General features: G+C 38.5%; 2 protein-coding genes across 2 annotated transcripts; both read right to left on the bottom strand.

Annotated features, from left to right (window-relative positions):
- Window positions 1–60: 60 nt before the first annotated feature.
- arpc1b (actin related protein 2/3 complex, subunit 1B) lies at window positions 61–6,938 on the bottom strand. Its single transcript, XM_082137639.1, has 10 exons — window positions 6,780–6,938; window positions 6,151–6,226; window positions 3,874–3,978; window positions 3,561–3,783; window positions 2,079–2,186; window positions 1,792–1,998; window positions 1,604–1,679; window positions 1,330–1,526; window positions 497–587; window positions 61–389 (listed from the first exon to the last, which is right to left on the bottom strand). Exons 2-10 carry the CDS (start codon window positions 6,212–6,214, stop codon window positions 351–353), a joined length of 1,110 nt encoding a protein of 369 aa, XP_081993765.1. The 5' UTR covers window positions 6,215–6,226; window positions 6,780–6,938; the 3' UTR covers window positions 61–350.
- Window positions 6,939–7,319: 381 nt separating this feature from the next.
- arpc1a (actin related protein 2/3 complex, subunit 1A) lies at window positions 7,320–11,666 on the bottom strand. The gene is made up of 10 exons (XM_082137630.1): window positions 11,491–11,666; window positions 10,062–10,151; window positions 9,853–9,957; window positions 9,534–9,756; window positions 9,346–9,453; window positions 9,028–9,240; window positions 8,822–8,897; window positions 8,538–8,731; window positions 7,841–7,931; window positions 7,320–7,722 (listed from the first exon to the last, which is right to left on the bottom strand). Exons 2-10 carry the CDS (start codon window positions 10,123–10,125, stop codon window positions 7,684–7,686), a joined length of 1,113 nt encoding a protein of 370 aa, XP_081993756.1. The 5' UTR covers window positions 10,126–10,151; window positions 11,491–11,666; the 3' UTR covers window positions 7,320–7,683.
- Window positions 11,667–13,096: the final 1,430 nt, after the last annotated feature.

The following is a 13,096-nucleotide window of genomic DNA, read 5'->3' on the forward strand; positions in this document are numbered from 1 at the left end:
CATCTAATAAGTATTTCAAAGAGAGAGTTGCACTGAAAGTATTGGATTAACGCAGGAACGCATGTTGAAATTTACTTTATTGGTTTCAACGGCAGTTTATTAAAATCCAATGCAAGGTACCTGCACTAATCAAAGAAAAGCAATCTATGACCAGCATATAAATTCAGACAAATTCTGTTTTTGGTTCATCCAGAACCAGTTTCCTGAATCATCAGTATAAAATCCTTAAACCTCATACACATCAAAACATAATCTTGTAAAAACGTACAGACAGCTGCATTAAAAAGGATTAGCCTATTAAAAAGCAAGCAATTTGAACCGCAGACATTTTGTTCTGGAGTCTTCTGTTTCTAGACAATCTTGAGGTCTTTCATTGCAGATTCAAGGGTCTGAAACAGAATTAAACAGAATTAGTCATCTTTATGCACATTTGCATTTTGACCACTGTTTACAAACTAAATGATTATGAAATGCACAAGAGTTTAACGAGTTTTACCTTTACATCCCAAATAGCCATGCCTCCATCCATACCAGTGGTGCAGAATTTGGCACACTTGGCTTTTCCCCCATTAAGGATTGAGATTTGGCTAAGAAGTGAACAACAACACAACAAAATGTATTAATAAATCTAGGCCTATAGGTTTATTGTTGTAGGTGCATGTTTGATATTGAAGTGTGTACTTTCACTGTCACTAGTTGCATCAAATTGAACTGCAATATATTTGCGCAACATGACTGGGCGGGGCATTTCAACTTATGCTTAATCAATCTGCTTGCATTCCTTATGTCGATTTACAATTTGTTAGGATTGAATAAGCGGATTGAGTGTGGCAGGGATCATAGATATGTATACGGCAGGGATGACATATTTTTGCAGGCCAAAACCCGGAAACTAGTTAGCATTTTTTTCCGGGTTCTATCGTACTGAAGTCGATGGGTTTTTTGAATGGGTTTTTGGTCAAATGCCTGAAATAAGTTCTGAAGTTAACAAGTTAACATAGGTTGTTAATAAGTGGCTCAGTGGGACAACAGAGGTTGTCGGGGACATTAAACGTAATCACACAGAACAGGTAAACATTTATAGCCTTAATGTGTTTATAATAGCAAGCTTTTCAAACATTTATTTCAGGGTAAATGTTTGTTTTTTTAAAATAAAGACTGCAAGAGTTATTGTAATATTTGTGATGGTGACGGTGAAGTCATTCGACCATGGTGTAGTTGGTTTATTTAGTTTTTTACTTCTGTCAATTGAATTTAGGCTTCAAAATTAAAATTTAAGCTTAAAAATTGTGTTCTTTTGTAAAGTCTATCATGAAGAAAAGGCTGTACCTGATGCTGTTCTTGTGCAAAGACTCAAGGACTGCTTCCTTGCTGTCTACAGAGGCTTTCTTATCCAAGTTCTGGAAGCGTTCTCTGGCTGTCATGCCCTTCTGAGCACTCTGTTTGGGCACGTCAAGTTTTCCTCCGAAAGACAGGGCTGCATTGTTTGAATTGTAGACAAACAACACAGGGTAGCAGTCGTGGCCCTGAAAAGATATGAAAATCAGGGGACAATCTAAACAGATTACCTTGGCATCAAGGTCTGACATCTGAAGATACTTACAGCTGCCACTAGGCTGTTCTCAGTAATGAAAGTCACACACAGAAGAGGCAAGGTTTCAGAAGACAGACTGGTGCAGCTGGCGAGATAAAAGGAAATAATTGATCACATCCTATCCTAAATAATTGAGTAAATATGATTTTTTTTAAAGGCAAAAATATGGAGGGCTAGATTTGAAAGGCAATCCTCACACAGCAGTCTTTCCTCCCTCGGCCACTGCCACGGTGCTGTCATGGCTGGCCCAGGCCACGCGATTCCCGCTGTCCGAGAAGCAGACGCCATGCACCCAACCTGAAGTACCAGTAGATTCGAACATGACCTCTCCAAATGGCATTTTAGAGCCCCATGCTGTGGGAGCAGGCTTCTCTTCTACTTCCTTTATGTAAGCAGAGAAGATCCTGGATGGGGATTTAACAGACAGGAAGTTCATATAACGGCCATATTCATAAATTACAATGCAGATCAGAATCAACCTAACCTGCATTTAAAGTCACATGATCCAGCTGCCAAAAGGACATTATTGGGGTGCCAGTCCAAACAAAGGATGGTGGAGCGGATGGGCTTCTTAATGTGCTTGCACACCCACCTAGAATAATGAGAAATTACTTTAAGCATCTTAGATACAGCCAGTAATAACAGATATTACGGGGTCCAAACACGCGGTCCCTGTCCGCTACGCCATTGTTTCCACCCCGTGGCACAAAAATACAATAAAAATTAACTGGAAAAATATCTTATATTAAATATCTTTATACTAACTGAATTCTGTTGATACAAAGTCTGTGTTCTCATAGTGTTTTACATTATGTACAGTTTAGCATTTTGATATTAATTTACATAAAAACAAAATATAATGTCTTCATCTCTTAAATAATTTTTGGTCTTGTATTACACAATGAAATTAGACGACCTCTGTGCTGATTACTTTTCCGCTAATTCCTTCTTTTTTTTTAAACTGGCATCTGTGCAAAGAATTGTGGGTGAATGGAGGATGTGAAGGATACGCTTGATGCATCCTTCAAAATAATCAGAATGAAGGACAATGGCTGCCTTCCAAGGATACTTCAAATTGAGACGGCCTTTGAAGGAGCTTGATGACGTGGCAACCTAAATATGCAGCCTTACTAGTGCACAGCCTTCAAATTGAAAAGCACCCACTGGTTCATTCATTCACTGCACAAGTGAGTTATAGAATCATTCACTAAAAATGATTTATTCAAAAACACTGACTCCTTCAGGAACTAAACAAGTGACCGTTGCTGAATTCGGAACCACATACTAGTATACTACTCTTAATACTTTTGCCATATTTTTCGATGAGTCTAATATGCAGTATCAACTTTCAGCATTTATGGTTGATTGAGTCATTAAACCATGATTCATTGAAAAACACGGATTCGTTCAGGAATGAAACAAGTGAGTGAGTTATAGAATCATTCGTTAGAAAGATTAATTTAGGAATGCCACCACCACTGTTGTTCTATAAATTCCGCCATGCATAGCCGTGCATCAACAAAAATAGATCCAGCTACTGGCAAAAAGTTATTCAGTATTAACAATGTTTATTGAACAATTAAAAGTGCTAATATCACACTCGCTGTTTGGATATGATTGCTTGCAACCAAAACTGTGATGTCATAAATATTTTGCATTGAGTAGACATCCAAGGCTCAATGCTATAATGTTTTATCATTTAATGTGTAATGTGCAACCTGTAATCCAACATTGTTGCACTTGGAAGAGTCTGGAAGTGAAGAATCAATTGAGAAAGGTTCAGCGCTGTTGGTTAGTACCAGCAGCCTCGGATTAAAGCAGTGTTTAGAATGATAGGACTAGAAATGCACAGCAGAGTCATTTTAAGATAAGAGAGAGCCCATCTGCCTCATAAGTAGATTAACCACCATCAGCTTTTTTCTGTCAGAAAAGGCTTAATATAATTTCTATTGCCTGATATACTCACCAGTCATTTTCCTGCTCAAAATAGCACACTGAGATCAGACGTGAGCCACTGCCCACAGCAAACTTGTTTTCTTTAGGAGACCATGTCACACAGCGGGCAGCACGGTTGATCCTGAGAATGACCAGGGTGGGCTTCCATACGTCTCCCTTTAGGGTCCAGACGTATGCGTTACGGTCGGTGCCGCAGGTGACGATGCGATTGCTCTCAGGGGCCCAGTCAATGCCTGGTTGATGAGGAAACATCTTGGATGACATTGTTTTGTTCACATCAATGCTCTGTGACCGTGTAGGTCAGATGAACCTTCTAAACTTACCAGTAACCTGGCCATTGTGCTCCTTCAACAGATGGATTTTGTTCCAGTTGCTTCCGTCCTTCTTGTAGATATGGACTTCGTGGTTATTAGGACACAGCGCTATTTCTAAAGGAGACAGAAATATAAGACAAAAGTATTTTGGCTTGATGGATTGGATAACAGACTAAGTTTTTTTATTAGTTAGTACTTGTTAGTGCCACTAATAAACTTTAAACAATTGCTAACATCACTATTGGTCATACTGAGGTTTAGGGGGGTTTTTAACCTAATTATTAAACTTTGAAATGTAAGATTGGGATTTTTGACTATCATACAAAAAATCATAATCTACCATTGAAATGGACTACATAGGGACCAATGGGTGGGCTCTTTTTGGAGTGGTGAGAGACCTTAATACTTAATACACCTTAATATCAATGCAAAAACACACTGGCAACCACCCACAACACCTTAATATTATGGCAGGCATCGCTCATGTTTTCTTCAGAAATGTTTTCTTTTTCAGCATTTAATCCTGCAGACAGAATGTTTCTGCAGAATGGACCCTTTTCACATTTAAGGGGGTTCTCTGAAGCGGAAGTCGCCATAGCTGGGTAAACTTCTATAGCGGTAAATGGGAGACGACAGCAAATATCATTTTTATATTTCCGTTTGCTCCAATAGCAAAAGAAAAAATCCATGAGAGCGTTTCCATGACTTTCCAAAAGAAGGGAAAAATATAGGGAGATTAAAGCAGTCAGAGAAAGATGTCAAATTTGTTGTCACTCCCTCAGCCGTTGTATTAGAAACACCCTCGCAGCAGCGTTAATATATATTTTGTCATTTACTGCCAGAACACCAAGTATAGAGTTATAAATGTGTATTTTTTTTCTTTCAAATATTAAAATATTAAAAACTTTATAGATTTGCGATGTTGTGAAAATGCATTATCACAATCTGTGAAAAGAGTCCATATTGTTTAAAAGAAAATGGGCCTGTCCGAATACCCACAATTGCATTCTTGGCAAGTTGAGAACACTTGCAAGCAACAGGAAGCAAGTGCGCAAGATGCTCACTTGTGGCCTTTTTGCTCATTTAGTGGCCTTGACGCTCGCTAAATCCACACTATCACTAATACTGCTTCTGAAGGGAATTTGAGGCTAAGTGTATCCCATCATTCACATCATGTTCAGGAACTCACATGCCCAGAGTTTATTTTAAAGTGCAAAGTACTGAAAAGCAAAATGTGTAAATAAAGTTCTGTAAAAACTTTACTTGCAGTTTTTTAAGTGTGTGCCATCGGGTAATCAGAAGTTTTACACACGCTTGCAGTCTTCACACCAACACTTGAACACTTGGCCCACGTAATGGAAATATGTCACGCAGCAAAGACTACAAGTATGGGTATTGGGTCAGGCCTAATGCTGAATTCAGACACAGTGTCTGTTTCCAGCTACAGCAGATGTGTTCCCACATTTTTTCATAGGTGAGCTAGAAAACATGCATGGTTTTAAAAGCAGCAGTTAAACTTAAAAGTCATTCTGAGTCGTCTCATTTCCCCACTGTTGCTCTGCGGTCTGCTGAAGACGTACGACATCAGCAACAAAGCACCATTCATGGTAAAACAGGAAGTCTGGGGGGAATTAGTCATTACTGCTTCTCTCATCAGCACGGAAAGAAAAGCAGGGCGGCAGCAGTAAAAAGACAACTTTGACATTTATATTTTTTTCTTTTTTTAAAAAACAGACTGATTTTAAACTTAATTAAACCTTAAAAGTCCTTATTTGGCTTTTTGAGAGCAGCCACATTTAACTTTTAATGCTGAAGGATTCTAACTGGTATCATCCACAGAAAACCATAAAAACAAGAGTGCATGCTGCATGTATGTCCATGTACTTTCCCAGAAGGAAGTGCAGCTTCTCATCCAAAATGCAGGACTCAGCAGAATAATGTAAGCATTCAGTAAAGGGTCTAATGGGCTCTCAAGGGCCAAATGGTGGTTCACATGATAGTTTACAAAAACAAAAGTTAAAATTCAAGTAATATGGGTAGGAAGACAATCTTTGAGAGGAAATGTTCATGAAAATCCCCGTTCACGTCTCATTAGACTCTTTTCAGAAAAAAAACCCTCATAAAAACGTACTTGATTCGTGATCAAATGAGCTTTGGAGACAGAATCATTTGTATATTCAGCAATGATTCTCCCACAAGATTACACAGTTCAGATGCTGAAGGATATCTTTAGCCCTAGAGACTGGGAACTGCTCCAAAGATGCTGCGAGGAGTATGAGAACTTACGAGTTCGGTCCTTGTTCCAGGCATGGCAGCTGATAGGTTCAAGAAGAAAACTGTGATAAGCCATGATTACTTTTTCCTGCAAATGAAAAATAGAAGTAATTTTGAGATGAAATGGTAAAAACGATGTTCGAGGTAAACCATTTTACCGGTTACAACAACTCTTCCGTGTAGAGACATACATTACTAAAATGGAGAACTGTAGAACTTCCTACTAAAAATGTTAATTTTCTTTCCTGTTTTTGACTTCTACCCCTGTAGGTCATATTTGTCTTTGTAACTGCAAACTTTTTCCCCCTTAATGTTTGGAGAAAATTAAAACCAGACCAGAAAGGAATGTGACAAAGCCAGATGCTCAGTTGTCCACTTACAAGAAAAACACATAAAACACCTCAACTATCTTAGTTTCCGTTTAAAACATGTAACGGTCCTCTCTGCTGGGGGAGTCTGCAGCAATGAGTTTTAAATGTCAGGTAGACCTGTAAAAGCTCTTGCTACAGCTGAAAAGTCACAGAAACATACTTTCTAGATGTCATTCTGCATGTTAGTGAGGTTGCACAAATACCAGCATTCAAAAACTAGATTGCTCCTTCCAAATTCAGATAAACAAAACCATATGTTATTCTACTTACCCAGGAAACCGTAAAAACACAGAGATGTGTGGTGGGGGTTGATAAAGTCTGCAACAGAAGCCTGAGTTCGTGGACTCTGAGCAGTCAACACAAACGCTGGCTTTGCTCTGAATGAACTAAAGTATTTCCTTGGTTGTTTTTCTCTCCAAATATGCACTACTTCCCCTTCCCTGTTAGAAGCATATAACCACTTCCTTGTGTGGGCGGCTGTCTGCTGGTGAGGAGGGTTTTCAGTTCAACTCCCCTTCACATTCTCCTCGGTTGCATGTAATAACGCTTGTTCTTTTTAAGCCCTGCACAGTTGATTTATGGTTACTAACAAAAGCAATACTGTTTCGAATGAATCCTTATATGCATGGTCATAGTTTGCAAAAACAGTTACATCAAAAACTGTATAACCCAACCTTGGGTTACACAATGAGAGCTGTGCATATCTAGTTGCGTCTGAAAGCAGAGTTGTTTCTTGTTAGCATGGAAAAAGCAATCGATCTCAGTGATACAAAGGCATTGAATCAAACAGAATGAGACGACATTCGCAAATGGTGTGTAGTATACGTAATTTATTTCTAGCAGACCATTTACATAAAATTCTCCTTTTAATTTAACTCCTCTCAAGTTCCCCAGGAGAGCCAGAACATCTTGATCAACCATCACACACTCCTGGGGTGCCAAGCTTTGGCATAGATTTTTTTTTATTAAAAAAACAAACAAAAAGAAAACAAAGATCCTAACCCCCTTTTCCATTAGTGTTTTTCCATTTTTAAGAGTGTCACACATCAGTTCACACCACTGCTCAGTGCTTTTTTATTTTTATTTAAAAACTTTCAGAAGTGTTATCGGAAATCTCCTTGTTAGTCTTCAAGCTGCATTGCTTGTGCCGTGTCATGCTAGATCGGTGAGAGTTTTACATGATCCGCAGGCCCTGGATTGAAGACTCTAAGGTCTGTGGAAAGAATTAAGCAAACATGGTAATACATCAGGTTAACTGTGACTCGAGGGGAAAATGGAAGCAAATGAATTGCATAAAAGTTAAAGGCATCTTTATTAAAAAAAATACAAACCTTGAAATCCCATATGGTCATTGCTCCGTCAATCCCTGTAGTGCAGAATTTGCGACAATCTCTTTTGTCTCCTTCATATATAGACACTTGGCTGCAAAGTAAAAATATTTGTATAACTGTGCACAATTACAAAAACAAACAAAATTAATAATAATTTATGTATAAATTTAAAAAGTTTGGGGGTCTGTATGACTTTAAGAAATTTTGAAAGAAGCCTCTAATGCTCATCAAGGCTCCATTTATTTGATCAAAACTACAGTAAAAACAATACTATTGTGAAATAATTACAATTTAAAATAACTGTTTTATATTTTAATATTTCTAAAATTTGATTTATTCCTGTGAAGTCAAAGCTGAATTTTGAGCATCATTACTTCAGTCTTCAGTGTCACATGATCCTTCAGATATCATTCTAATATGATGATTTGCTACTCAAGAAACATTTACAATTATTATCAATGTTGAAAACAGTTATGCTGTTTAATATTTTTGTGGAAACTGTGATAGTTTTTTTTAAGGATTATTTTATGAATAGAAAGTTCAAAAGAACAGCATTTAACAATAAAAATGTCTTTTACTTTTGATAACTAAATAAATAAATAAATGTAATTTCTTTTGGCAAAAAAAAAAAAAAAAAACGTACCCCAAACTCTTGAAAGGTAGTGTTTATATATCATTTTAAAATAATTTGGCCTACGTGATGCTGTTCTGATGCAGGGTTTCTAGGGTGCTATTGCGGTCCTCAGTGGTGGCCCTCTTGTCCATGTTGCGGAAGCGCTCCATGGCAGAAATGTTGCGCTGGATGCTCTGCTTTGGAATGTCCAACTTGGATATGAAGGTCAAGGTTCCACCATCATCAAAACTGAACAGCATAGGGCAGCAGTCGTGTCCCTAATGGAAAACACTCAAGATTAGGTCCTGAAAAAGGCAGTCGCCTTTAAAGTACAACACAACAAACATGTTTAAACAAAGGGTTCTTACTGCTGCCACAATGTTGTTCTCAGAAACAAAAGTCACACTCAAAAGGGCAAGGAATTCTGTCTTCAACTGACTTGGCCTGCAAAACAGAAGCAAGATATCAGTCATTAGTGAGCATGACATATTACAACCAGGACGGTTTAAAAAGTCTACACCAGCAAATCAGAAATCATTTTTTTCTAAACACGCCAACCATTTCCGACACTCACGTTGAGCTTATTGTGGGGTCCACTACAGTGACAGTGCTGTCATGGCTGACCCAAGCCAGTCTGTTCCCACTGGCTGAGAAACAGACACTGTGAACCCATCCTCCACTTCCTGCCCCGCCAAACTCTGCCATCACCTGCCCAAAGGGCATCTTGGACCCCCATGGAGTTGGGGCTGGTTTCTCATCCACCTCCTTGATGTATGCAGAGAATACCCTAAGAAACAAACACACAAATATGATTCAGACAGCTAATAAATGGTTTATTTCTATGCTCAGAGACATTGACAGTGTTACCAAGCTTCAATATACAAAGTCGCACCTGCATTTGAAGTCACATGACCCAGCTGCCAGAAGCACATTATTTGGATGCCAGTCTAAACTGAGGACAGTTGAACGTATGGGCTTCTTGATGTGTTTACTAACCCACCTAAAAAAACATATAAAAAAACGTATAAGACCTGTAAGGCAAAACAATCAATGAAGCCCAATATATCAGCTGTGACCTACCAATCATTTTCAGACTCAAAGTAGCAAACGGATATGAGTCGTGCTCCGCTCCCCACTGCAAACTTGTTCTCCAGCGGAGACCATTTCACAAACGTGGCAGCACGGTTGATCCTGAGAATAACAAGGGTGGGTTTCCACACGCCGTCCTTTTGACTCCATACATAAGCATTCCGGTCCGCTCCACAAGTCACAATACGATCACTTTTAGGAGCCCAGTCAATGCCTGGAAAAGAACAAAAAAAATGGTTAACAGGCCATTTCAACATAATTTTTGAGAGTACCTTAAGAAATGCAATATTCAGTTTGCAGGGACTTTTACCTGTAATGTGCCCATTGTGTTCTTTTAATTCATGAGCTTTCACCCACTGATTTCCACTTTTCTTGTATATATGGACTTCGTGATTGTTTGGACTGATAGCAATTTCTGTCATTGAAAAACAAAACATGAGATGGGCGTAAGTTCAAAATTGATAAAAGCATGGATACAGACAACATCTATGAATAAATAGCAATGAGAAGCTTTCTTACGGGTCCTGTCCCGGTTCCATGCGTGGCATGTGATGGGTTCCAACAAAAACTGGTGGAGTGACATTATCTTCAAATAATTTGCACCTCAGCCTGAAAAGAAACATAACCATATTTGATTGCTATGCCAGTAATATTATAACTAAGAGTATACTTGTTGGTTGAGCTGTGTTTAGTTTTGATATTTACATTTATTCATTTATTTAGCAGGAAAAATGTAAGGTTTCTCTAACTGGTGTGCTGAGGACATTAAAAACCCGGAGTGGAGCTGGAGCAGAGCGATTACGAAAGCCAGGAGGGGAATCTCTGGCTGCATCCGAAATTATTTTGAATAAGTAATTACTTCATGACTACTAAAATGTTTTGTTCTTTATAGTATGAGTTTGTGGTAGTATCAATGTAATCTGGACGTTATATTTGCCATGTTGTCATTATCATGTGACCTACCAGCGTCAGTTATGTCGCTTCACTGCCATTCATAAATCCTCTCCCGTGGCCTCATGGGATAGTGAAGTATCCATCATATGCACACTTCAAAATCTTGCAGGAAGAAGTAGGTCATCTGGGTACTTATTGCCTAACGTTACTCTTTTATGAGTACTGTGAATTCGTTCGCACTTCTTTTGCCACCCAACTGTATAGTAGGTAAGTATGTGATATCGGATGCAGCCACTCTCTCTCAATCTCAGTCCACTCCACTCATACAGGTCAATCCAGTCCGGATTTTAGTGTGTGTGTGTCGCTTAATGTGTGGGCTTCTTTTTCAACTATTTACTTTGGCGGAGAATAAATATACGAATTAACTGGCCGAATTTTACTTAACATTAATTATTTTGTAATTGAACATTTATTGCGAGTGCGATAAAAGTACCACACTCGCAATAGTGGATAATCATGCACTCTGGATTTAGTTGTAAATGACTTCATAAGTTTCAAAAACAGTGTAAACCAGCACTGATAAATTGGCATGCCAAGGCTAAATCACATCCATCAGTCTATGTCCCTAACCAATAAATGCAATATTTATTTGTGTGTGTAATAATCATATACTAAAGCAAAAATTGCCTGTTCAACCGGCAAAACCTGATGACGGCTGTCAGTTCCCGGTTTTAGGGCGTGGGCGAGGCAGAAGATCAATATCTGATGCCGTGGGCTTCTGTGCGGGAGCTGTCTGCCTGCTACATTAGCCGAAAGCTAACGCGAAAAACCGATTTATTTCAAGTAAAATTACGTAGAATGCAGGAAAAGAGACGCCGGATTTAAAGATAAACGTCTGTAGCACCTTATACAACTGTAATCACGGTTATAATGCGAGTGAAGTTACACAATGTTCGTGGTCTGTTAAATTTGAGGATGAGGAAGGCCTTGCTCAAGATGCCGGTTCAGTCCGCTCCCTGCTGTCGGAAAAAGGCATGACAAGGTCCTCATTTACCTGAACCGATGTTCCGCTTCTTGTGGAAATATTCGTAAGGATGTTGGCTCTTAGTTGTTCAGCTGGTGGACGGACTTGAATTCGCGGACTCTGGACAGTCGACACGAATTCACTCCGACTGCTCTCTCGCTCCCTGATTTCGGCCTGTCAAGGAATCCAGGAAATGGCACACATCTCAGCGCGCATGCGTACGCACGGCAGAACGGTGGGCGTGTCCGTGTGCAAGTCATTCAGAAGACAATGGTGAGGGATGAGAGAGTACGAGCAGGCCAAGGTTCAAAACAAAAGAGTGTGCAACTTTAAATCTTAAACTGATTCAGGCTATTCTTATTATTATGTTTCTGATAACTCGTCCTTATAAATATGTGCTATATTACAATGTCGTTGTATGGATTTTTTTATTTTTATATATAACCTCTCTCTTAAGTCCTTTTCTTGTACATTGCTGTCTCACCGATTTTGATTAATGTGGGATGGATTCTTCACACTTTCATAAGTCTAAAATATAGCAACGGTCACATTACACAAAATTCCAAAATATTACAATACAAAATTACCGTTCAAATGTTTTTGGGGTCAGTAATTAAAAAAAAGAAAGAAATGAATACTTATATTAAGCAAGGATGCAGATCAAAAGTGAAAGGAAAGACTTGCATTGTTACAAAAGATTTCTATTTCATATAAAACACAATTTCATTCACAAGTGGGGTCAAAGCTGTTACATTCTCTTGAAGGTATCACTGTTGTTCTTAGTGCCATTATCCAGCTGTATCTCCATTTCATTCAAGTCTGACTGCATTTTGTTTGTGATCCTCAAAGCTTTAGCATGACCTCTGACCTGTTCCTCCAGACTAGCTTAGAGGAACTATTTTACTCTGATGTTGTTTCCTTTACAGATGCAAAAAAGGGTTACTTTTGAGCAGATAAAATGAGAAATTCACATTGAGTGTATTTCAAAGGGATAGTTCACCCAAAAATAAAAATCCTGTCATCATTTACTCAGGCTCATGTTGTTTTAAACCTGTATGAGTTTCTTTGTTCTGTTGAACACAAAAAAAGATATTATGAAAATTTTTGGTGCATGTCTGGTCCCTATTGACTTCCATAGTAGGAAAAAAAAAGTCAATGGTTGATGAAGCTTTATGTTGAGATCTTTCAAGTCTTTGCTTCTTGTGATTTTCTAGATTGGTTGTTCTCTTTGGATCTTATTTTTTAATGATAACAGCATCAGTTATCAGTAATATCTGGCTTTCTTTACCTACTGAAGCTTCTCTAGATCTTTCTTTTCCTTCTGTGCCTTGGCAATTTTCATCCCATTGGTTAAGGTCTCCTGGCTGTCAGAGTGCTTTGCATCCAGGCCCTAAAGAGCCATAGTGGTTTTTTTGGAGCCAATAAACTGAGTAATTTCAAATCATTATGTTACTTTATTTTAATTTGTCAATCAATAACATGTGTTTGCTTGATTTCACACATGGTAACAGATGTGAAGGGAATTTACAGCCGTATTTTAGTGAAATCCTTGATTGCTTTCAACTGTTTTTCCTTCTCTGACTTTGCCAGAGTCGACTCCTATCCTTCCAAGTCCCTTCTCAGGTCCATTAGTTTG

This window comes from Leuciscus leuciscus (genome assembly GCF_965113295.1).
Source record: "Leuciscus leuciscus genome assembly, chromosome: 1".
In the NCBI taxonomy this organism is placed as follows: domain Eukaryota; kingdom Metazoa; phylum Chordata; class Actinopteri; order Cypriniformes; family Leuciscidae; genus Leuciscus; species Leuciscus leuciscus.